The sequence below is a fragment of the Dreissena polymorpha genome, chromosome 1, assembly GCF_020536995.1.
Source record: "Dreissena polymorpha isolate Duluth1 chromosome 1, UMN_Dpol_1.0, whole genome shotgun sequence".
NCBI classification, from domain to species: Eukaryota; Metazoa; Mollusca; class Bivalvia; order Myida; family Dreissenidae; genus Dreissena; species Dreissena polymorpha.
The window spans coordinates 131,243,289-131,270,721 of record NC_068355.1 but is presented as its reverse complement, the minus strand read 5'-3'; the positions used below and the strand labels follow the sequence as shown (position 1 = coordinate 131,270,721).

The following is a 27,433-nucleotide window of genomic DNA, read 5'->3' as shown; positions in this document are numbered from 1 at the left end:
TCCCATGGCAGCAATGTTTTTCATTGTGACACATGTCCTGACCAAGAATGAACATGTTGCCTTTAGAGTGTCAACAATATCGAAGATGGACAAAAGGCGATCACAATATCTCACCATGAGAAAGTTATGCTCAGGTCAGCTTAAAATCAGGAAAAGACATCAGCTGTAACATGGCAAGAGAGCAATCAGCCCCATACCAGTCTATAGAGTTGAGTGAGTCTCCAAAGCCCGGTGTGTCTACGACTGTGAGGCGCAGTTTGACTCCACGTTCTTCTATCTCAACTGTGGAGGCATCAATCTTCACCGTCTGCTTTACTTTCTCTACAACAAGGTGTGCAGAATTAGATGTGTAGCTTAATTCATGTTATTTTGTTAGAACTTGCAGTAAAATCATTTATATTTGTCAGCATGACAAATAGGGGGATATGGTGTCCACCAAGACATTAGACAGTCATGGGTTTGATTCACATTGTAGGAGCTTTCTTTATATATCTTTAAAGACGACAAGTACAATTTCTACCCAGGTCATGGATGGAGTCTCTACATGCAGTAGGCTTTCTATGCAAATAAAATAAATAGGTTTAATACTTAACAGTTTTAGAGACTTCATGCAAGTACAGTTCTATCTAGTTAAGTTTTTATGCAGTCATTTTAACATAACACTGACATTGTTGAATTCTGTTATGCATGAGATTTATCATGAATCCACACCTGGTTGAAGGATATGCAACAATAGTAGATACATGGACTTGGATAACTGTTCACTCTGCACAGGCTTATTGGAGAAGACTCTATCCACTTTTAAGGTATATTTCATTCAAGGAAGTCTCTTCTCAGCAAACATCCAGTTTAAGTGGAAAGTGTAGTCCCTGATTAGCCTAACTAAGTTCAAACTACTGTTCTTGAATCTACGTATTATATAATTATAATATATGTTCCATTTAATTATTAAAGGTATCTAATATACTGATAACTTAACTAAAAGCTGGATAATCATTTGGGTAATCGCTTACCGAATGATGTGGGTGTCTGCAAGAAACATGCCGTTAACTATTGTAGGAACTAGAATATACTCTGGACTCATCTAGGGCATTCACTTACCAAGTGCTGAGGGTATGTGTCTCTCTGGGTAAAGATCTGTGAGGAACAGGCTGTTGACTAAGGTGGACTTGCCCAATCCAGATTCACCTTTAAATAAGAGGACTTGTAGAGATATATAACAGATTTTATATTTTTCAATAACATGTATAGGGAGTATGATAAAAGGCATGTGAACAATGTTCACATATCATAAATTAGTAAAAGCACTAAAGCCCAAGGCTATGTGCTACACAAGTTTGAAAAGGTATAGGGGCCATAATCTCGTTTGTGTATAATTCATATTAAAACAATATGGGTCAGTGCTCCAGCTAGGCCTAAATTGAAGGGCACCCCGCCCTGCCTCTCTGAACCTCCGCCCTGCCCTTCCTAGGGCCCCCCTGCCCTTAAAAAAAAAAAAAATTTTTTTTTTTTTTTACATATCATAAGTAATAATTTCTTATTACAATACATTGTAATTAATTTATTCCTCATTGTAGAAATTATATTTGAATTTTTTAATAATAATTGGAATAATATATTCTAACAATTATTAATAACATATAAATTAACATGCAAGAGGAAGCATTCCAGAAACGCCCGCACGCTCGAATGTGCCCTTTTGACAAAATACTGCGCGTCCAAAGTGCCCTTTTGACAGAAAAGCCCCCCTGCCCTTTTCAAATCCTAGCTGGAGCACTGTGGGTAGTGTGAAAGCTTGCATGCTACTTAAGTTGCAGCCATACTTCGTGAGTTAACTTACAAGGCCATATCTGCAGTTAACAGAAAACTATGAAAACCCTCTAAAAACAATACTGTTTTAAAATGTTGAAGACAGAAGGACAGACAGACGAACAAGGGCGGATCAATACTCTCCAAGTCCCCTTCCCATATCATAAAGTTGGGGCATAAAACAATGAAAATAATTGTTTAAAATAGCAGAATAATCATAACTGCATCTTGCCAACTAACCTACAACCATGAGCGTAAACTCGAAGCCCTTTTTCACGGATTTTCGGTGCACCTGGTTCGGAAGATTGGCAAACCCCACATAGCCAGATTGGTCCGGGTTCACAAACTGGAAATACAAGATAAACAAGATGTTTATAAACAGCCCCCTTCTGGGAAAACCGGGCTTTATTTATGTGCTAAAAGTGTTGAAACTGATTAGCCTGTGCCGTCTGCACAGGCTGCCGTCCGCACAGGCTAATCAGGGAGGACACTTTCCACCGCACAGGCTAATCAGGGAGGACACTTTCCACCTAAACTGGATTTCAACAAAGAAGAGACTTCTTTAAAAGAAAAATACAATAAAAGCAAAAGAAACTGTTGTCCCTGATAAGCCTGCGCAGTAAGATGAAACTTTACGCACCTTCATTAAGCCTTGATTCAGCAGTGGAAGGCTTAAATACAACTTGATGTATTGATCTTAGACAATATTCAGCTTCGTTGTGAATATTCTAAATGGAAACTGATATCAAGTGAGATTTGTTATTACATTTTAAATGTTAAATCCACAGATTTCTTTAAAGAAATAATAATAAAAAACTAAACATCTCACCCAATTTAACAGTTAAAAACATAAAAATTATTTATATGTAAACATTATTAAAAAACAAGCTTAAGGAATTGTGTAAGTTCTCTTTAATTTATCCCTTTTGAGATTTGTGGATATGAGCTTTCCTGTTGGTGGATGGGATGGAATCCAACCATTATTTATATTCTTCAAAGTCTCCAGTTGTTTTTTTTACAAAAGGTTAAAGTTCATGTACATGTATATATTTCCCCCTAAAAGTAGATGACTGACTGAAAATTCTATCATCAGCTAATAATATACATGTCAGATAAAATAATTCAGTATCTAACCGTTGATCCCCATATCTAATACATGTATTTTAAAATCAATGTACACATTTACATGAACATACATAAAGTCTGCTTTTTAATTTACTCTTCTCCTGTGCAATTTTTACGAGAGCACTTTTCTAGAAAAAAAAATCGCCGCTTTCCCCATATTACATACAAAGAAAGCATGGAACTTCTCAAAGAATTTTGTTTTTATCAACTGATAAGAAATCATCAGGGAGGCTTACAAACGCTGCCTTCATTGCATGAGTTTATCAATAATGTGCCAGATTTCTCAGATACATAACATATCATCAGAACCATCAGTAAGAAATAAAATATATACTTAAATCCTTTCAGAAACGTTTCAAGGGAGACAAACTTCTACTGTATCAGAGTTCATTTTCATATGAACTCCATATGTTTAGTTTGTTTATTTGGATTGTACTCAGTATTTAAGTCATGTCATAGCAGTCAATTTATTTTTGTATCTCAAGCATAGAGGATCTTAGCTTGAATTCTAAGTGTATCTAAGCTATAAAGCTTCCCTGATCAAGCTTGAAGGCTTCGCAGATCTGAGCTCTGAAGCATTGCAGATCTAAGATTTAACCCTGTCCCCCATAAGAAGCAAAGTGCAAATGGCTTTTTGCTGCTCATCAGTATCTAGATTATAATTGAAGCCTTGAAAGTTGAATCTAGTGAGAAAGGTCTTTAATAAAATTTAACTTTCTTAGGGACCACACATGCGTCAAAATAGGTATCCAAGGAGTAAAGTGTTTAGTTTTAGATTTGCTTTAAATTCAGGGCAATCAGTCTCATTTATCTTTGATTTAATTTAAATTAAGCAAAAGTCACTCATTACATGCCCCTTTTATTAAATCCTAATTTTAAATACATGCACTGACGCCAAACTATTTGCATTGGATTTTTATAAAGTGCCTTGCAAAAAAAGGAAACACTGTAGCAACAGCTGTGAATGAAGGATATTAATGAGGACATAGTCACTTCTGTCAACATGTAAAACACTTCACCATAAAATAATAATAATAATGTGAACATTATAGAAGGAACTTTATACAGATACTGCATATATTATTAAATAATTTTGATTGTTAAACCATATTAAGATATTCAAAGTAAAATTAAATGTGTCCATCTTGGAATGAACTGATGCTATAAACTTTAAATGCAGAGTACACTTCTTACTATTTTCATTAATTTAAGTGTCTTAGGGTGATTAATAAACAATAATAAATTCATACACATCCACTCTATAATGCGTCAAGATAACAAATATAATCAGCCACCAAGTGACATTGAAGCCCACCATAATGCAGCAACACCTCACCACGGCACTATAAGTTATACCTACACAGCATTTTCCAGCTCCATTAAATGAGCCAGTCTATGGGATTTATGCACAGGCTCATCATGGCTGACCCTTCCCACTACACGGAATTTTCGTTTAGAAGGGAAATGAAATATTCCATAAAAACTGAAAGTATTGTCCCTGATTCACCTTCAGTAATGTCTATATTAACCACGTGACCAAATTTGGGATCATTGGCCAAGTTTAACCATAGGGCATTTTTAACAAACTTCCAAGATGACCAGAATATATATACCAATTATGACACATTTTGGCTTTGTAATTTAAGAGAATAAAGTTCCTGTACATTTATCAATAGTCTTTAATGAAAATGTGCCCCAATTGGACATGGCTAGTTATGATTCAATGGATATGATTTGAACAAACCAAATACCAAACCTCTTTGCCTTGGGGTTTCAGAAGATTCCACCTCCCTGTTAAAATCTGTACAAATCATAAGACCCTTTGGTTGTGGCAAGTGTTGATCCCAATTGCATAATTTGAGAAAAACAAAATTATACAGAACCACTTTATACAAATACCAAATATCTAATTAAGTAACTGTATAGTTCAGCAGAATCAGTATTCTCCATACAAAAGAAACAAGTCACTTCCAAGAAAGGGCCAGGTAAGACAATCTTCAGGTGCATCAATCTTTGTAATAGACCACTACCAGTATATGATGTTGCATACCAAACAACAAACAGCTGGGACAGTTCCAGAAGTTTTTAAAAATAATTTCTTTCTATATCTCTATTGCAATCATGTGACCTCCAGAGCTTGACCAGTTTTTACCCCCCCCCCCCCCCCAACTGTGCATGTTTGAACAAACTTTGTAGAGGACCAATATAAGATGTCATTACAAAATAGGAAAGGGGATCTTTCCCATTAAAATCATAACAAACTAAACAGCTTCTAAATGAATCTATGAGGTGGTACAACTCACCACCCTGATAAGCCATATGCTAGGTAGTATAAACATGAAATGCAGGGGAACATAATCAGGGTTATCCCAATTTAAAACAATCCTTCTCTGCATTGGAGCCTGACTCAAGGAAACCAGGGCTTAACACATGTGTGCAAAGTGTTGTCCCAGATTAGCCTGTGCAGTCTGAACAGGCTAATCAGGGACGACACTTTGTTAATATGCAGTCCTGGTTAACAAAGAACTTTAAATGCCTGGCATTTTTTAAAATGCCCTGGCATTTTTTACTGCAATGATTTTAACTTTGACTAGTTACTCAACCTTTACCTTCATGTCCTGTGTATAACTCAGCTTTTGACTTGACCTACTATCAACTAAACCTTGAATGGTAACTGTAGACCTGACTGTAATGACTTGACATTTTTTAACTTAAAACTCAACATTGACCTTCTACTTACAGTTCAAGGTTTTGTCAAACTCTAGAATGTTCCGGGGCAATATACCACACGTTTGTTTAGAAACAATTATTTCCTGCCAATGCTGAATCCCATAGGGTTTATATTCATAGGAAAAGTGCTGCATAATCATTCATACAGCAATATATTTACTTTAAAATTACAGTAGGTGGATGAATAAATATTAATTAAACAATGGACATATCTAAAATATATCTGCAATTTTAACATCAAAATGGTAATTTGGAATCTGAGGAATCTGTAGCCCAGTAGCATTGCCCTGATGTATTAGAAACAGCTGGCACAGACTGCACAATGGTATGCTTATATTCATGCTAATAGCTCGGCAGTTTTATAAATCATAATAACAAATAAGTATGTTCTGGCATCTCCAGGGATGCACACAGATTTATCATATAAGCTGCGCTCTGTGAAAAGATGGTTTCATAAATGTGCGAAAAGTGTCGCCCCAGATAAGCCTGCGCAGTCGGCACAGGCTAATCAGGAACGGGACTTTTTGGCTTCTATTTTATTTTTAAGTTTCTTCTAAGCAAAAATCCAGTTAAGGCGGAAAGTGTCGTCCCAGATAAGCCTGTGCAGACTGCAAAGGCTTATCTGTGACAACACTTTACGCACAGGCATTAAACCCCTTTTTCACAGAGCACGGCCCATATATATTATTTCTCATATTCAAACAATAAACCATCACTCTGTGGGATTTCTTTCAGTAGGGACAGGTAGCTGTCAGAACACGTGTGTTTTATATGATACTCATTAGGCGCCCGGAATGCAGAAGTGGTGAAGGAAATAAACTTGTTAAAACTCTAATGGGAAATCATTTGTGGTGGGGCTGTTGGTAACACTTTATAGTTGAATTCCAGTTTGCGCACATATTTTTTAAGTGAAGTGTCATTAAATGAATTATAAATACATTCTGCATCCCCAGAGGCGTATCCAGAAATTTTTTAGAGGGGGGGCTCAACAGAGGAGGGTGCGGGAGGGGTGTCCCCTTCCGTCGACGAATTTTTCGCAACACTCAATGGACGCAGCTTCCTGACATATGATTAAGGCCATCTAATTTACCAGTAAGTTATAACAAGAAATGTGTTTGTCAGAAACACTATGTCCGCTTCTGCACCGCTATGATTTATTTTTTTACCATTTGGCATGTTCAGATAATTACTTCCCTTAGATATTTTTTTTACCTTTGACCATGAAGAATGACCTTAACCTTGACCATTCAACACTCAAAATGTGCAGCTCCATGAGATACACATGCATGCCAAATATGAAGTTGCTATCTTCAATATTGCAGAGTTATGGCATAATGTTAAAGTTGGAGCAAACAAACAAACAAACCAACCAACCAACCAACAGACAGGGAAAAAACAATATGTCCCCCACTATAGTGGTGGGAGACATAAAAAGCACATGTCTATAATCATTCCTGTGCGTGTAATTTCTTGATCAGACATTCATTAATAAGCCTAGGCATTTCCCAACCTAGCATTGTACAGCTTAATAACAACACATTATTACAAATGATCTGAACTTGTATATTTTCACTGACTCGTTAACAGGCTTTTCAAGTTACAACAACAATTACAAGAAGAAAATTATTGATACTTAAAAATAAAAACCAAAATGTTCAAGGGAATAGTCTCTCTTCTAAAATTGTGTTCGGTGTTGCCATAGCATCCATCACCTCCAGGAAGTTCACCACCTTTCGTGATCACAGTGGAATATTAAGGCAGGAAAATTGGTCCCATGCTTTGTGTCAGTGTGTTACCCATAACATCCAGGAAGTTTAAGACAATTAGCATTCACAGTGGAATATTGACAGGGGGAAATGAGACCCATTGCCTTGTCAACTGAGAATTAACTGTCTCCCAGGATAGGGCTAATGATGGTGCATACAGAAGTGAGAAGTCAGTCCCCATACTAGTTGGGTGCCCTTGCCTTGAACTCTTAGAAATTTATTCAGAAATGACACACTTGACCCAAAAACTAATAGGCATAACAACAAAACAGTAATGATGGCAGATTGCACACAACATGTTCTTATGCCTCAGGGCTACGGTCCTTCACAGCCTTCTAGAGCACAGATCATTATCAGATGACTAATTGACAGCACATAAGGGATTGATTTTCCCCCTTATGGATGCAAATGACTAGATCCATTTTGATGGTCTATTTATGCAGTTCTTTTTGTTCAATAAAGGCTGTTTATTCAAGAAGAGGTGCACGCATGTCAACACAAAGTTGAATTTCAGTCTCTTTCGTTGCTTTTTCGAGATGTTATTGATAAATGTACAACAACAAGACATCAACAAGAAATCCATGGCTAGAGCAACAAAGGAAAATTGAAAATTCACCAAATTAGTTTTTGCATTCAAGAAACTTACGCCCATATAAATCGGCGACTCAAAGTAATTAACTATATTCTGCAAAAGATATTCATGCAGGGATGCACATATATGGTACTTTTAAAATAAGCTCTGTACATCATGAACAATATTTTACATACAATGATTTAAATCTGTTCCAAACCTACATTAACAGATCATGTAACTTACATGACTTGGCGCATCATCTGACCCAACAGGCAACATATTTGTATCTCCACGCCTTAGTATCCAAAACTGTTCAACAAACTAATCCTATTCACCACCTGGTGTTTACAAAATCCAGGAAATATTCACAATGAAACCTCCGTCATGAACAACACAGTGAGTCTACTTGGTAATAAAATCATTAGCTTACAAATCATATGTGTCTTGTTCTGTGAAAGCTGGTCATAATGCATGTGCGTAAAGTGTCGTCCCAGATTAGCCTGTGCAGTCCACACAGGCTAGTCAGGGACGACACTTTCCGCTTTTATGGTATTTTTAGTTTCAAGGAAGTCCCTCCTTACCGAAAATCAAGTTTAGGAGGAAAATGTCGTCCCTGATTAGCCTGAGCGGACTGCACAGGCTAATCTGGGACTGCACTTTACGCACATGCATTATGCCCAGCTTTCACAGAACAAGACACAATTAATCATGAAGCATGAAAAAATAATTTGAACACGACCCAATGACAACCATTAAAACACTTGTTACAACAAAACAGAAACAAAAATTCTTCCTCAATCCACTGTTTTTTAACTGCTCATGAAGCCTTACAGAAATCCTAGGAGTGCGCTGAGAGACTGAAGGGTTTGCTTCCCATCTGACAGTCTATGAGTCACATGATCATCTGTCTCAGAAGCTTTTTCTCTGGGGAGGATCTCAAGGCAGAGATTTCTCCAGAGTAAACACTGACAGGGGTGGTCTCATGATGATCTCACTTAGCAGCTATATTTACACTGGGGGACAACTCAGAAAGAGATTTCTCCAAGAGTAAACACTAACATGAGTGGTCTCAGTCAGTGCCCAAGACTTATACAATGGTACAATATCTTATTTTCAGTTTTGCTAAGAAATGGAGTTTGAATACTATAGCTATATTTATTGTCTTTACTGGAAATAGTTAAACATGCGCTTTACAAACACAATGATTTGATACAATTTGAGGGTTAAATAGCATATCATAGACATCTGTAGATCTATAGATCATTTGACATTTATTACAGGCAATACAGCCTTAAGGCTTTTGTGCATATGGTTACATTAAATTATTAAGTATATATAAGAGTAATATAATATTCATATTTTTGGTTAATCCCCACAATCTCAGAAACAAACAGTACATTTTTCGGTGAAGCTGTATACGCCAGCTTTTCACCTTACCTGACCTTTGTAACTGTCCAATAAAATTCAAATAACACTTCCTGCGGCTAGTTCAGAATAAATAGACTTCATTTATCCCATAGGCTGATTGGAGCATTCCACCAGAACATTGGAAACATGTCCGCGTCTTTCTTACACTGTTTTACTGCGTGTTCAGCATGAAACATTTTTATCTCTAATGAAAAGGCTTAATAGATAGAACAGTTTTACACTCAATCTCGACATCAATACAGTTTGTGCGTGCACCTTTTATTTTCAGAGGCAACAGCGTTTTATACTTAAAGGCTATGTTCTCATATTTAGTACTGACTTCCATATTCCTGTCAACATGTTAACATGTTAAAGTATAAAGAGCAATGGAAGCGTGGCCTCACTTTAATGCATTGCATCTCAACCCGCGTGGTATCACGGGTCAGTTTGCGGTTAGTGTACGGTTTATTTACAGGTCATAGCTGTGTCTTCGAATACGCTTATGTGCTGACCTAAGTTTGGGGCCAGTAAAATAATCGTTATATAATATAGACGCTATCCGTGAACTAGGTGAACTGGATTTTTCTTTAGACCAGAAAGATGTTGAAGATATTCAGCGATATTATTATGGTTTGTCAATTATAGATTCTTATAATTGTCTACGTTAGCGTTACCGATCGCCAAAATCGCCATTGGCGATTACAATTCCTGGCTGGCAATTTAAAAGAAGATTTTCATAAAATTGGCAATTGAAAAAAAAGACCCTATATCTTTCAAATCACCATTGGCGATTACAATTCCTGGCTGGCAATTTAAAAGAAGATTTTCATAAAATTGGCAATTGAAAAAAAAGACCCTATATTTTTCAAATCACCGAGCGTATATTGCGTCCGTGATCAAATGCACAATCTAAATGCCTGTTTTCAGGCTGTATAAATCGCCAGTAAGATTACACTGATAACACCATTACCGGAAAGGCCCCATGGGATAATGACAACCGCCTTGGTCAATAATCCACATGGCTAATGTCTTAATTTGTCACGCTTCACACTGCGATCAGACTTTTCCGAACATTGGGTTACTCGGCGATTTACGTAATAACTTAATCACTGACGCGTGCCGTGTAATGACCTATAGATGTTACGCTTCAACGTGATCGAATCAACCTGTACGAAATTGTCATTTAATAAGATGGGCGGAGGTATGACATTATTGACAACTAATTTCTCAAGATACGCGATTTTGATTGGCTAAAAAAGTATATAAGAGTAACTTCCCTTGACGGCTACTAAGTTTTTTTCCTTAGCGCCAACCTAGAATTGTTGTCAACAATACCATGATAAATATTATTCGGTGTACCTGTTTTAAGCCAGCTTTTCACCTTACCTGACCTTTGTAAGTGTCCAATCAAATTCAAATAAAATTTCCCGCGGCTAGGTACGAATGAATAGTCACTTCATTTATTCCATTGGCTGATTTGAGTATACCACCAGAATTTGGAAACATACCCGCGTCTTTGTAACACTGTTTTACTGCATGAAACAATTTTACACTGTTTTACTGCGTGTTCAGCATGAAACAATTTTATCTCTAATGAAAAGGCTTAATAGATAGAACAGTTTTACACTCAATTTTCGACATTAATACAGTTTGTGCGTGCAGCCGTGCACCTTTTAGTTTGAGAGATTTACCAGCGCAAAAGCGTTTATACTTAAAGGCTATGTTCTCATATTTAGTACTTACTTCTATCTTCCTGTCAACATGTTAACATGTAAAATTACAAGGGCTGTTTGTAAAACATGCATGCCCCCCATATGGGCTGTCAGTTGTAGTGGCAGCCATTGTGTGAATATGTTTTTTGTCACTGTGACCTTGACATTTGACCTAATGTAAGTTGTCATCCGGAAACCATTGTACTATTTCGAGTCACTTCCACCTTGACCTTTGACCTATTGACCTGAAAATCAAAAGGGTTCATCTGCCAGTCATGATCAATGTACCTATGAAGTTTCATGATCCTAGGCGTAAGCATTCTTGAGTTATCATCCGGAAACCATTTTACTATTTCGAGTCACTGTGACCTTTACCTTTGACCTTGTGACCTCACAAGAGCTGTCAGAGGACAGCGCGCTTGACTATTCGAGTGCTTGACAGTATAACGTAAGCCATCATGGGGAAATTGTTCATATTCAATAAGTTATTAGACAATCTTTCAAAATAAAAAAAGGAAAAAAAATTAAAAATTGGGGGGGGGGGGTAGGGGGGTGAGAGGGGGGTATAATGTGGGGTGGGGTAATTTATTAGATGTTAAAAAAAAATGGGGGGGGTGGGGGGGGGGTAGGGGGGAGTAAGAGGGGGGTATAATGTGGGGTGTGGTAATTTATTATATGTTTAAAAAAAAAATTGGTGGGGGGGGGGGGAGGTGGGGGGTAGGGGAGTGAGAGGGGGGTATAATGTGAGGTGTGGTAATTTATTAGTTGTTTAAAAAAAAAAAAATTTGGGGGGGGTGGGGGGTTTTAGAGGGGGGGGGTAGGGGGGAGTGAGAGGGGGGTATAATGTGGGGTGGGGTAATTTATTAGATGATGTTTAAAAAAAATGGGGGGGTGAGGTTGGGGGGGGGGGGAGAGATTCTGGTAGGGACGTGGGGTATTGTTTGGGTGGAATCCATTGTGGTATTCAGGTAAGTGCTGTTTTGTCAAAGTAATAATAAAATGTGATCATAAAAAATAACAAATGATCTCACACTGACATGAACATATATCCTCTTTTTATTAAACATGAAATTTAAACTTATTGCATTTGTTTCCCCTGTATATAAGAAAGATATAATAGTGTATTACCTCCCCTGTCCTGCTTATATTTATACTAATCAACAAAATTAAACATTAACACAATATTTAATACACAAAATATACAAAAAATCTCATATTCTGATAATATTTTTACTGATCCACTTTATTTTACTCAAATGATGATGTTTCATTGGACTGATAATTATAGATTTAGGATAACAGACCAGTTGCTTCAGTTATATTGTTCAGAGTCCGCCCTGTTGGCCGCGTATGCGTTCTTGAGTTATCATCCAAAAACCATTTTACTATTTCGAGTCACCGTGACCTTGACCTTTGACCTAGTGACCTCAAAATCAATAGGGGTCATCTGCGAGTCATGATCAATGTACCTATGAAGTTTCATGATCCTAGGCCCAAGCGTTCTTGAGTTATCATCTGGAAACCACCTGATGGACGGACCGACCGACAGACCGACCGACATGTGCAAAGCAATATACCCCCTCTTCTTCGAAGGGGGGCATTATAAAGAGCAGTGGAAAGCGAGGCCTCACTTTAATGCATTGCATTTCAACCTGCGAGGTATGGGGTCAATTCGCGGTTAGTGTGTGAATGGCAGAGTTTATATACATGTCATCACCCGAGTTCGCGGCCAGTAAAATAATCGTTATATAATTAAGACGCTATCCGTGAACTAGGTGACTTGGAATTTTCTTTAGACCAGAAATATGTTAAATGAAGGTATTCAGCAATATAATTATGGTATGTTAATAATAGATTCTAAATGTGTTTTCAACAATACAATGATAAATATTATTTTTGATTAATTTAACAATAATTATTCCACCATATTGACTAATGTATTAAGCATGAGTGCGATGATTCTCGATACTGTTAATAATCTAATCAAATAGCAATGCCCGACAAACCACTAAAACAGGTTTGTTCGAAGAACGCACCTATAAATACGGATACTTCGTGTGTGGCCGGTTGACTCATATGTTTTAATTTCACTTCCATTCTTCTTTCGGTTTTCTGTTTTGTCTCTATAGGTTTATGACCAGCAATATGTAATAATGTAAAATAAGCCGCGAAAACTCCGCGTAACATCCCGTACTGCGTGTGATGCAGCAAAGAACTGCACATAAAAAGACATTCGCTATCCTTGATCTCATTCATTGAACTATCAACCCCGTATATCTTTTTTAAAGATATTTCTTGTTATAACTCTCTTTAAATAAATCATCTCATAGCCCAAACAGGGATCAATTTCAAACAGTCTGATTTTAATCACCGCATAATGGTCAGTACCCTTGCAATGACAGCCATTTGTCATGGTCATTTACAATCAGCAGACCATGTGCACAAACAAGATTTCAACCATAATGATAAGTACTCAGTTTATGCCTACTGACAGTGAATAATTTACAATGACAAAAAAAACGAATACCTGATTCAAACCGTAAACTTTCAATAAATCACCCTGAACACAACATAAATTTCAGATACAATTTCAGAATACAATTTTTCTCTCTTCATTAAGGAGGATACAATTTTGACATTGACAAAGTCATAATACATTGGAGAGTTAGGTATTTTTATTACATGAAAAACTTACAAAAAACTGCAAATTTAAAAATAAATAACCTTCAGAGAGGCTTCCATATTTTTGCCTTTTCCATTTTGACGAATATAAGAACCGTATGATTACATTTTATTTAAAACAGAAGTCATCTTCTTGAAACATAATAGTGTCCAGAAATTTGGCAACCATAGTTCACCTTTTTTTACTGAGAAGCCAAGTTAAAATGGCTATGTGCAAACAGCATAAAACCAGAACAGCCTGCGAGTAACTTGCAGTCTGTTAAGGTTTTATGCTGTTTGCTGCTCATCAGTATTTAAGGTTTGGATATGGAAGTCTTAAAAACTTGAAGCTAGTAAGGAAGGTCTTAAACAAAATATAACTTTCTAAGGGACTACAAATGCGTTAAAATATATATCTAAGTGATAAAGAGTTAATAGCATTTATGTATGTCATATAAAGTTGATCTCATGAAAAATTGTAAAGCCATTACATTACTCACCCTAGGCGAGGTTATTTTCCCCTTTTCATTCAGGAAAATATTAGTACTCTGAGCGCTTACTGGACTCTGAGGGGTAGGGCTCAGAGGATCACTCTCCACCACAGTGGTTGTAGTGACTACCTCGGGCACTGGACTGACAGGTTCAGGCCCTGCACTACCCACAGAACTTGCTGTGCTTGCTTGCCTACTCAAGGTAGATTGACTTGAAGCAGATGACACTTCCGATCGTGAACCCGTTGACCCGTTTCGAACATTCACCGCTGGAGCTTTGTCTTTTGAATCCCGCGATGGTGTGACCTGTTCTCGAGATTTGAAACTTGCACCAGTGTCTCTAGCTTTACCCGTAACATCTTTTGAGTTGGCAGCACCCCTTGGAAGTTTTGATGGCACATTTTCCTTACCAGCTTCTTTTGCCTTTTTCGAGAAACTGGACACCACTGAAGACACTGTTGAACCTGATCCGACGCGATCCCTTCGATTCATGACTTAAAGCTACAACTATTTTATACTTTCAATCTTGAACTATAAGTTTCTCCTCTCTTCAACCGATATGTTCCAAGACAGCATAGTCATTAATTGTCTTCGTCACATACATCTATCTTAAAACAAACAAACTAATCCTTTTTGATTCTTACAAAGCTTAAGTTTAGTGTTATTCATCAAATAACAAAATGTGTAAATAAAGTTTCACTTCTATTAAATGTTAAATTTGTGAGTGACTAGTGAACAAGCATGACATTCAACACTTGATTCTCTTTTGAAACCCATTTATGACAGCGGAAACAAAAAAACCAGTCAGGTGGTATAAAAAAGCATGAATCACTTATTTTACACTCTAAGGCACGCTGTTTAAACATTTAACCACTCCATTTACATTCAATTTAAATTCACACATTTAAATCTTAACTCATTCATAAAAGCTAAACAAGTTTGGTACAAATTCAATCTGAATAATTTTATGGTGTTGTTCAGCAACAAGCCATTTGAATGAATTATGGATCAATGACAGATGTGAAAATGATTTGTATGTAATTTCTGCAGTTCAAACTCATTGCAATTCAACCCATTATTTGTTAGTTAACAATCTGTTTCAAGTGAAGATAACGAATTCATGAAATATCCATTAGAATATTTAGATAATTACAATGTTTCCTGTTGCAGTTGTTTCTGATAAGTCAGGTCTTTTAAAGTAACTAAAGTGTGATCTAATCTTTGGCAACAACTAAAGGATTTTGTTCAAAAGTTGATCATCATAAATATATAAATTACAAAGCTGTGATCAGCCAACATAGATCAATGGTCTTAGGGCATTAGTCCCTTATTAGAACTATCTGTACACATCACACATCATGAGACTAGTTATTGTTCTTATAATCTGTATTAAGTTATTGAGGAAAATCACTGATTAACATTGTATATGATGGATTTTCATTTGAAAGCATGCATGAAATATATTCCAATAGTGTATACATGTAAGCAATGCTGCCAAAAAAATTATGCAATTAAGCTATAGCTCTACCCGAAAGCGCAAATAAAAATATATTCGACTTAACATATCAAAAACTACAATGGAAAATCTGCCACTAACGTTTAGCTTTTATATCCACATACTAAATTTTTAGCTGTAATCTACAGTAAGATTACCTGCACCTGCACTAAATGTAATAATGTTCCTTTTTGATAAAACAAAGTAGGTAGTATAAGATATCTAAGATTAAAGATGCCCTGATACAATGATTGCAACTTTCATTTACATCACAGTGCTCTATCAAATAATATTTTGAAATATTATTTCTGTTGCTCTTAAATTCAGAATTTATTCATGCAACAATATAGCCAGAACTTATGACAAGGCACAAAACACAATTTGTATGCATTTATGGAATTATCCCTTTCCCATTCAGAAGCAAAGTGAAAATGGCAATGAGCAAACAACATAAAACCAGAACAGCCTGCAAGTAACTCGCAGTCTGTTCAGGTTTAATGCTGTTTGCTGCTCATCATTATCTAAGGGTCTGAAATGAAGCCTTTAAAACTTTAATTCAGTATAATGTCTTTGATTAAATTAATTGTTTGAGAGGCTACAAATGCGTCACAAATCGTTTCTAAAAGGTACAGGGTTAATTTCACTGGGTAAATTGTCGTTGAGAGGTGCTGTGCAATCTGCAATGTTATTGAGACTTTCCACATACAATGAACTCTTGATTAGCAGTCTCCACAAAAAGGGGCATGAAAAGGATCCTTGCTATGGAAAATCAAGGCTTAAAGGGGCCTTTTCACAGACTTTGGTATGTTTTGAAGTTTGCCATTAAATGCTTTAGATTGATAAATGTAAACATTGGATCTAAAATTCTCCAGTAAAGAATCAAGAACAAAATTTAAAAAGGAAAAAAAGGTTACCCTCAGCAGGGCTCGAACCACTGACCCCCGAAGTCCTGGAGTAAAAAGTCTCCCATTTAGACCTCTCGGCCATCCTTCCTGGTACAATGTTGCATGCATTTTATACTTTACAAAACCAATCCTTGTAGTTTCACAAAATATAACAACAACAACAGAACTCTCCAAATTATTAATTTGTTTCGCGTTGCCACGCTTTATAATTTTCAGGTTTTTAAATTGTCAAAAGATGCATATAATGGTTATTTTAGAGCATGGTAAATGTTCAGTATTACTGTTTCCTCACAAATATCATAACTGAAACGAAAATTTGCGAATCTGAAACAACTTTTTTTCAATCTTGTCAATATACCCAAACGTGAAAAGACCCCTTTAATGCATCTGTGAAATGTTTTGCCCCAGATTAGCCTGTGAAGTCTGCACAGGCATATCAGGGATGAGACCTTTTTCTTTAATTGTATTTTTCAATTCAAGGATATCTCTTTTTATCAAAAATCCAGTTTATGTGGAAAGTGTTGACACTGATTAGCTTGTGCAGACTTCAGAGGCTAACTCTTTCAGTGCGGGAACCAAATTTTGAAAGCCTTTGCAAACAGTTTGGATCCAGATGAGACGCCACAGAACGTGGCGTCTCATCAGGATCCAAACTGTTTGCTTTTCGTATAGTATTCTTTGAAAATAATCGAAAAAAATGCTAATTTTAGAAATTGAGCTGACGACATGTTAGCAGACAACAAATTTCCCAGCATGCAAAGGGCTAATCGGAGGCCACACATTGCACAGATGCATTAAGCCCTGTTTTCCCAGAGTGTGGCTCAAATGATAGTCATCAAGATTAGTGGACTGCACAATCTGATCCAGGCAACTGCCAGTCTATGTATAGTCATCAAGATTAGTGGACTGCACAATCTGATCCAGGCAACTGCCAGTCTATGTATAGTCATCAAGATTAGTGGACTGCACAATCTGATCCAGGCAACTGCCAGTCTATGTATAGTCATCAAGATTAGTGGACTGCACAATTTGATTGAGGCAACTGCCAGTCTATGTAGAGGGGTGTCAATTGTCCCAAATTTAAAATCAGGAAAATTAGGCCAGGTGTCTGGGTCCCCAAAGGGATAAAGGGCAGAGCCCACCCACCCCCACCCAGAGTCCTAACTAAATGTACTTTTTTATAGTCTTTTAAGTTGCAATTTCTGGTGAATACAATGCAAAATAATATAAAACAGACTGTATCACTGCATGCGTATTCATCATTGTATTGTTTTTATACAGAACATCGAAAAACTAAATAATAATTAACGAAAAATACTGTATCGAAAAAAACAACAGTCCAAAAAATGTACCAGTTTTGCACACGAGATAAAATGTGCATATTGTTTGACTGCAGAAAAATGAAAAAGAGTGACCTAGCAAATATGTAATTAATGTATAATTTGTTTAAAAAATTGCTTTACAATATGCTATTTCACTGATTTAATTTGCTTATCAATCTCTTGAAATATTTCAAGATGGCGGACATTTGCAACGTTTCGTTGACTTGTAAGATTTTTGGTTAGTAGCGAAGATTTGTTGTCAGTTACCGTTCATGTATGTGCCATCCACTAAACAATTACAAATAAATAAATAAAATACCGGCAAAATCTGTACAAGGCGCAATTTTCCAGAAAGCCAATGAAGCTTTAACAAAAATATTGATTTCCTACTCAAATGATCATGCACTCAAATGAACCCCTTAACCCCCTCCTTAAAACTCATCTGTTTATATTGATCTCAAAAACAACATCGGACGTCTCAAATCCGGATTTCCGAAATAATCCGGATAATTGACACCCCTGATGAATGAGTACTGAGCCCAGTTTTCCTATCTCTCATAAGTCATCTCTTGTCCATGTTTTCATTTTTGAAGATTGCCTAAGTAGAAAAGCAAAAAGGAATGTGGGTGCACAATTTCAATGAAACTTATCAACTGAAAAGTGAGATGGCATACTCACAGCTAATGCACTTGGATAGTGTTACTAAAACCTAGCAAAGACACATTACAGTGGAAAAGCAATTATAATGCTTGCTAAAATATTGTCTTTATGCAACAAAAGTCGCCTGATGTTACCAAAAACAATCTTTTTTATGGAAATTTACTGTCACATGCCGAAGGTTAATGCCTTTTCATTAAGCCCATGCACGTCATATCACGCAACCAAAAATTGTCCCAGGTTATCTTAGTAACATGTTACATAATGTTTTCTTTTGAAAGTCATCACTAAACCATGAACTGTAAAACACCCTGTCCTGTGCAGTACTGAATGGGCTAGCTTTCAAGAGCCCAGAATCAGTTTTCAAGGAAACAGAGTCAATTTAACGGGGACAATAATCCCTTATCAGAAAATGAATGGCTTAATGGACCCATATTTGTGTCAGTTTCACTTAGCACAAACCTCATTCAGTGAGAAGAAAATGTAAAATACTCTCAATTCAACTTAATTCAAGGGATCATGGGGTACACACTATTTATCATTGTGTAACAAGTTATTTTACCAAACCATAGCACAGTTTAAATATGTTAATAAGGTAGTGCTAAGGATTTATATGCCAGCAACATTTAAGACACTTTACAAGACCTTGTGGTCAGTCATTTATCTGATGTTTGGCGAAGTCTCAGACATTTAATAACTCAAATATTTTTAGTTATAAAAAAAATGCATGAATTTTGAATACAAGAGCTGTCTCCATCGAAAGACATATGCCCCCGAAAAATGCTTTTTTGAAACCTAAACACAGATTTCGAAACCTTAACGCGGACCCTAAATTCAAGGTCAAGGTCATAGGGGTCAAAATTTGTGTGTGAATGGAAAGGCCTTGTCCATATACACATGCATACCAAATATGAAGGTTACTTCTGAAGGGACATAGAAGTTATGAGCATTTTCCGAAACCTAAACGCAAAAGTGTGATGGAAAGACAGACTGACGGAAGGACAGTGCGACTGCTATATGCCACCCTACCAGGAGCATAAAAAGACAGTCAGGAGTTAAATTTGAACAATAATCAACTAGTCAGATACATTGATAATATGTAAAAATCTAAAGACGTATTTTATTTGACAGTCATGAAAAGCCTTAACTGCAGTTGAAGAAAATATTGTACAAATATGCACAACTGTTTGATTGTTTAGTATGTTATACAATATGATGCATTATCTACAATCAGACTGGTGCACTGCCGCTAAGTGTAGCAACTAATGCACAATTGTTTCTATTACAAGATAATCATGTTTTTACCTAATATACTCTACGAAACCTAAAAAATGGCTTGAAATAGGGGAAAAAATGCCCAAATATTAGCTAATTTACCCAACATCTGCTTTATGCATTACCCAAGTGCTATGAGAAAAAAGTACAGTCTTTATAGCAAGCAACTTAAAGAAAACAAGAAAAACCAAGAACCAATTAATATTCAATATCAGTCTACCAATTTGCTTTTAAAAAATAGTGCAAAATACTAAGAAAATCATAACTTGATTGCTAACGATACAAATTCATGATCACAGTTTCGTATTGTTCTTAAATGCACTGTAAATTGAGTTGAATATATTTCTTTGAAACAAATTCAACAGGAATAAAAAATCCTATCACACTAAATAATACAACTTGCACCAAATTCCAGAAATCAACTCCACTTAACAATCCTTGTAAAAAGTAAATAGAACAATCTCTTTTCTTCCAACCAATAATCCATTAAAGAACAATCACCATGCATTGTTGTATACAATAAATGTAGAAGGGTGGACTTCACTGAGCCAGAGCAAATTGCTATCCAGACCTTCCCATCAGCACAGCAACACTATAAATCACACTACTAATGGGTGTGTATAAGAGGTTACATAACACCAAATTGGTTTTCTGATTAAATGCCTCCATGTAAGTGACTGCAGTTCAATCATTTCCACCAGTCTGTAAGTTCTCCTTTTCAATTGTAAGGTTAATAATAACCCACATTTAACTACACAAAAATATGAAGAAATTTTCCCTAAGTCTGCAAAAAATTCACGACCAAACAAATTCACAAGTTGGATGATGTGTTTTTGTTTTAATATGATAACCCAGAGTAACATAACTTATACATGGAGACAGAAATATTCTGTTATATGTCGATGCCTACTCTTATACTATATTATGATCGCAGCATTTGGTAGTGTGTAACCTGCGCATCGCCTACTTTTTAGCCATAGCTTAAAGCAACTTCCTATTTTAACCAATCGATTCATCAATAACAGAATGTGGTGGCATGACATGTTTGGAAGTATCCCAAAATCATTACACAGTCAGTCCCAGATGGGAAACTAGATATATACAGGCTTGACATTAGTGTCAACCACTGCAAGAAAACACAGTTCTTGGCTTGACAATTATTGTCAACCACTGCAGAAAAACACAACTTCTAAGATCTAAGCTAAATATAAGCCACGAATAAAATAACTCCTAGCTCCTAGCACAAATAAACAAAAACATACATCTCAGTTATAAGCAGATACAAGAGATGTGTTTGTCAGAAACACAATGCCCCCTATTTTGCCGCTTCGAAGCCATATATATTTGACCTTTAACCTTGAAAGATGACCTTGACCTTTCACCACTCAAAATGTGCAGCTCCATGAGATACACATGCATGCCAAATATCAAGTTGATATCTTCAATAATGAAAAAGTTATGGGCAATGTTAAAGTAAAATATTACTTCCTTTGTGAAAATTATCTGTACCTGTCAAATGATAAATAGAAATTCACTCCCTTTAAAGCTTGTTACTTCCCTTGGAATAAGTTTTTTGACATTTGACCTTCAAGGATGACCTGGACCTTGACACTTCACCACTCAAAATGTGCAGCTCCATGAGATATACATGCATGCAAAATATCAAGTTGCTATCTTCAATATTGCAAAAGTTATTGGCAATGTTAAAGTTTTCGGACGGACAGACGGACAGACAGACAGTTCAAATGCTATATGCCACCCTACCGGGGGGGGGGCATAAAAACACATTTCAGAGTTTTAAACTAAGGAAAGAACAGAGATTTTCCCAGCAATTAGCTAACACTAATAACAACTCTTAACAACTAAACAATTAACAACTCTTATTTTTTATGCCACCATTATTCTAAGCCAAGGAAAGACACACAATTCTAAGCCAAGATAAGACAACCGTTTAATTCTAAGCCAAGGATAAACAATTCTAATAGCCATTTAAATCATCAAAGTGACTGTCATGGTAATAAACACCCGTTATTTAAATTTAAGGGAGCCCATAAAAAGTGTATCAACTGTCTTGTCACCTATTTACTACACAGAGTATTCAGCATAGCTTGGGTCAACAGCAACCCTGCTATTTTAATTCACTGACCATGGACAAGAGATAAAATAGACCCATAAAACCTCTTCAAATATAACTAGGACTGGGTTTAAAGCTTCCACAGCGTTAACACACTTGAAAACCTGTCAAATGTAATCAGAGATGCTCATCTTTACAGTTAACAATAACAAAAAAGGGGCTATTTTAAGAAATAACAATTTTCTATACATCAGAATGGCTGTTTTGAGACATAACAAAAAACATACTTAAAACTGACCGTAAATCAGCAACTGTGACCTTACTGCACTCTAAACAAAATGTTCAAATGAGTTTCGTTCTGGAAAAACTGGGCTTAATGCATGCATGTAAAATGTTATACTAGATTAGGCTGTGCATCCAGCACAGTCTATTCAAGGATGACACTTTCCACTTTTGAGGATTTTTGTGTTTCAGGGAGGTCCCTTCAAAACAAAAATCAGATGTTGGTAAGAGTTGTCCCTGATTAGCCTGTGTGGACCGCACAAGCTTATCTGGGATGACACTTTGCACACAAGCATTAAACCCTGTTTTCCAAAAACAGTGCTCAAAAAAATGCACTGTTGTTGTTTCTTGAGAATTGCAAAAGTGAATGGCAGCAATTATCCCATATTTAAATTTGTTGCATTAAAAAGAGAAGACAAAGTTTTGAACATTATTGAATGTAATACGAAAACCTACAACATACCACCCATATGACAGACTTTAAGGTTTTTAAGTAACATGCCTGTCAAACAAATATAAACCCAATCCTGCAACAAGTGTTAATTAGGTCTCGGCACTGACCCATGATGTGACTGATAGACACAGCTGACCTTCCATGTGCGACCTCTCAATCAGATACCATTCAAATGCCAACCAGCCGATAATCCCATGTGCAATGATCAATTCACACCAGTGCCTCAAAATGAAATCTGAAAATTCGAATCTATCAACAAGATCATAAAAAGCACTTGGTTTAAATACGACTATTCAAAACCAGGTGATGAAGTCGGTAGATAACCCATGATGGTATCATATGTCTGATATTAAATTCTTAAATAACGTTACAAAGTTACAAACCACTTACAATGTATGCTATTTGAATGATTTATGTACCAGTATATTTCCTTATTAAGTTATAAATATGACTATGAGGTATAATTAAATTTCCACAGAAAAAATATATTTTAGCCTCCCACTGGGAAAATAGGGTTGAATGCTTGTGCATTGTGTCTGCTTTAAAGGCTTGTGCACTGTGTCTTCTGTATAGGCTTGTGCATTGTGTCTGCTGTAAATGCTTGTGCATTGTGTCTGCTGTAAAGGCTTGTGCATTGTGTCTGCTGTAAAGGCTTGTGCATTGTGTCTGCTGTAAATGCTTGTGCATTGTGTCTGCTGTAAAGGCTTGTGCATTGTGTCTGCTGCAAAAGCTTGTGCATTGTGTCTGCTGTAAATACTTGTGCATTGTGTCTGCTTTAAAGGCTTGTGCATTGTGTCTGCTGTAAAAGCTTGTGCATTGTGTCTGCTGTAGATACTTGTGCATTGTGTCTGCTTTAAAGGCTTGTGCATTGTGTCTGCTGTAAAGGCTTGTGCATTGTGTCTGCTGTAAATACTTGTGCATTGTGTCTGCTTTAAAGGCTTGTGCATTGTGTCTGCTGTAAAGGCTTGTGCATTGTGTCTGCTTTAAAGGCTTGTGCATTGTGTCTGCTGTAAATACTTGTGCATTGTGTCTGCTTTAAAGGCTTGTGCATTGTGTCTGCTGTAAAGGCTTGTGCACTGTGTCTTCTGTAAAGGCTTGTGCATTGTGTCTGCTTTAAAGGCTTGTGCATTGTGTCTGCTGTAAATACTTGTGCATTGTGTCTGCTTTAAAGGCTTGTGCATTGTGTCTGCTGTAAAGGCTTGTGCATTGTGTCTGCTGTAAAGGCTTGTGCATTGTGTCTGCTGTAAAGGCTTGTGCACTGTGTCTTCTGTAAAGGCTTGTGCATTGTGTCTGCTTTAAAGGCTTGTGCATTGTCTGCTTTAAAGGCTTGTGCATTGTGTCTGCTGTAAAGGCTTGTGCATTGTGTCTGCTTTAAAGGCTTGTGCATTGTGTCTGCTATAAAAGCGTGTGCATTGTGTCTGCTGTAAAGGCTTGTGCATTGTGTCTGCTTTAAAGGCTTGTGCATTGTGTCTGCTATAAAAGCTTGTGCATTGTGTCTGCTGTAAAAGCTTGTGCATTGTGTCTGCTGTAAAGGCTTGTGCATTGTGTCTGCTGTAAAGGCTTGTGCATTGTGTCTGCTGTAAATGCTTGTGCATTGTGTCTGCTGTAAAAGCTTGTGCATTGTGTCTGCTGTAAAGGCTTGTGCATTGTGTCTGCTGTAAATGCTTGTGCATTGTGTCTGCTGTAAAGGCTTGTGCATTGTGTCTGCTGTAAAAGCTTGTGCATTGTGTCTGCTGTCAATGCTTGTGCATTGTGTCTGCTTTAAAGGCTTGTGCATTGTGTCTGCTGCAAAGGCTTGTGCATTGTGTCTGCTTTAAAGGCTTGTGCACTGTGTCTTCTGTATAGGCTTGTGCATTGTGTCTGCTGTAAATGCTTGTGCATTGTGTCTGCTGTAAAGGCTTGTGCATTGTGTCTGCTTTAAAGGCTTGTGCATTGTGTCTGCTGTAAAGGCTTGTGCATTGTGTCTGCTGTAAAGGCTTGTGCATTGTGTCTGCTTTAAAGGCTTGTGCATTGTGTCTGCTGTAAAAGCTTGTGCATTGTGTCTGCTGTAAATGCTTGTGCATTGTGTCTGCTTTAAAGGCTTGTGCATTGTGTCTGCTGTAAAGGCTTGTGCATTGTGTCTGCTGTAAAGGCTTGTGCATTGTGTCTGCTTTAAAGGCTTGTGCATTGTGTCTGCTGTAAATGTTTGTGCATTGTGTCTGCTGTAAATGCTTGTGCATTGTGTCTGCTGTAAAGGCTTGTGCATTGTGTCTGCTGTAAAGGCTTTTTTTTCAATAAAGTCTCTTAAACAAAATCTTGGCCGAAAGTGAAGTCCTAGATAAGCCTGTGAGGACTGCATAGGCTAATCTCTGACAAGACTTTGCACAAATGCATTAAGCCCCATTTTCACAAGAGTAAGGCTAATTTGAATTGCACAACAAGCTGTATAATAGACTAGTTTCACAATACTACCGCTGTTGCTATTTTTAGATATCACGTGACGCGTCAAATTTCAGAACGAGGCGGAACGTGTATAGATCTTTGGCGGAGCATATCGATGATTATAAACCAATTGATTTTTATTAATTCCAATCAGGATTTTCATGAGCACTGACACTGGTTACAATTACGGCAAACATATGCATACATGGATGTGTTGTTTAGTCAATAAATTGATGAGGGGTTATGAAATAAACATTCTCACACCCAAGTCATATTTCAAAGTCATAGTATATAGTATCACTAGTGTATACGTGTATATACATTTTATTTAATCTTGATTCAAATTCAAGATACCCATTGTCATCAGAGCAAATGTGATCTGAAGAATAAAAATTGATAATTGCACAAAACAAAGATATACAAAAGTCATATAATACAATAGGTTAATTTATTATATAACTGAACTTCTCAAAGCCAATTTGTTGGTCTTTTATATTTTTTACGAACGATCGAACGTGTAAAATGTGTGTTGACTCAATCATAAGAAAAAGCACTAGAAAATGCAAACAAAGCACATGAACTATTTAAATGTTGTGTCATTTTTCGTTTAACTTTAATTAATGTTCTTTTACAGTGAAAGACAATATTGAAGAATTCTTTAATACAGGTGAAAAAACGAACGTGGAGCAAACTGAACTGTCTATGCATGCGCCATGATTTCTCTTTAAACATGATTACAAGTGATAAATATATGTCACATCATGTCATAAATCTCCCTTGTGTGTGTGTTTGTGTGTGTGTGTCTTTATTTTTCGGAAACATTTTTTAACCAGGTGTGGTCAATGAAAGTGCTTGTTTTAATTGTGTTCCTCCATACACTAAAGAGCACTCTTTATAAGACTATGTAATGACAGAGTTTTATTTTAGCAGTACCCGCTAAATAGGTTTCGTGTTTAGCATAAAAGGTAATAAATATTTTAAATGTATTTTTATCAAGCACTTAATGATGTATCCAAAAATTCTTTCACCAGGAAAATCGTTCTTACGCTAATTTTGACAAGGCAGACATTCGTTCATACGTTGTTTTAACTACCCGGACATTCATTCCCACCCTATTTAGACATCCCGGACAATCGTTCCAACATTATTTTGACAGACCGGATATACATACTCCTACATAGTTTTAACGCCCTGATTTCTGCAACATTTTGGCAAATTACAGATCTCAGTGTAAGTCGATGTATTCGATTATTTTTCAACGTTATCATTCTCATGATCACGATTAAATCTTACAACAATATAAAGTATTACACAAAATATGAGAACATTATTTTTATAACTATTGTAATAACGACATATTAAAATACCGGATAAAATGCCCAGAGTGCCATATTATTTTGATAAAATGTGATAATAATGACCAAGATAACAAATATTCAGGAATGAATCTCCGGGCTGTCCAAATAACGATGGAACGAGTGTCCAGGCTGTCAAAATTATGTAGGAACCATTATCCACATTGTCAAAATAACGAAGGCACGAATGTTCAGATTGTAAAAAAAACATAGGAACAAATGTCCGCCTGTGTGAAAAATAGGCTAGGATGAATGTATAGCATTCACTGTATTATTTTTATTAAACTGGCTAATATCTATACAGTATTAAGATTGAGTATTTGGCGTTACATTAGTCTTAGAAATGACTACGTAATACTTCTACCACGATAAGACATTGGGGTTCCATACATGGTGTTCAATGACAAGGCATCTACCATGGGTGGTTTATGACACCATGCTGTTATTTAGTAATTGTCGGCACGGTATATGATCATAACGAGATAATGGGTTTATTCATAACACGGGCTATTTAACCACAGATGTATCAATAAACAAGATATATCTTTTTTCAAACAGCGTGATAAAAAAGCTCTAACAAAGCGTGTCAAATGTGTGAAAAAATCCAGAAAAACAAGTACTTAAATCAAGACAATTCATTTAATGTATTGACACTTATAATGTGAATTACATATTTATAACTTATTCTGACAATGTCATATTGTGTTGTTTTTTTTTAAGTCGTTACATCGCCAAATGTTCAAAAGAGTGAAAGGTTGAAATCACCTTCTGTGTTGCGCCGGAATATTGGACATTCATACACGTTCAGCCTCGTTCTGGAGTTCTGCAAGTCACGTGATTTTGCGCTCTTATCAATTTTGGCCTATTGTGAAAAGGGTCTATTGATGATCACTCTTTTTAAATTTCTATAATAGGTAC

At 36.5% G+C, this 27,433-nt stretch overlaps 1 protein-coding gene across 12 annotated transcripts in view; it reads right to left on the bottom strand.

Annotated features, from left to right (window-relative positions):
* The window catches only part of LOC127850081 (septin-1-like), an 86,122-nt gene that overhangs the window by 26,418 nt on the left and 32,271 nt on the right, over nt 1–27,433 (bottom strand). For 3 of the 12 annotated variants that reach the window (XM_052382880.1, XM_052382877.1, XM_052382923.1), the window contains exons 2-4: nt 2,050–2,155; nt 1,102–1,188; nt 198–321 (exon numbers count right to left, since the gene is read on the bottom strand). In XM_052382880.1, coding sequence (XP_052238840.1) covers nt 198–321; nt 1,102–1,188; nt 2,050–2,155 — 317 coding nt within the window. Of the gene's footprint in view, nt 1–197; nt 322–1,101; nt 1,189–2,049; nt 2,156–8,247; nt 8,407–8,835; nt 8,853–14,284; nt 15,139–15,928; nt 15,945–16,684; nt 16,799–22,846; nt 22,898–27,280; nt 27,329–27,433 lie in introns of those variants that run through there. The other 9 variants (XM_052382898.1, XM_052382914.1, XM_052382906.1 and 6 more) reach the window with 9 other exon arrangements.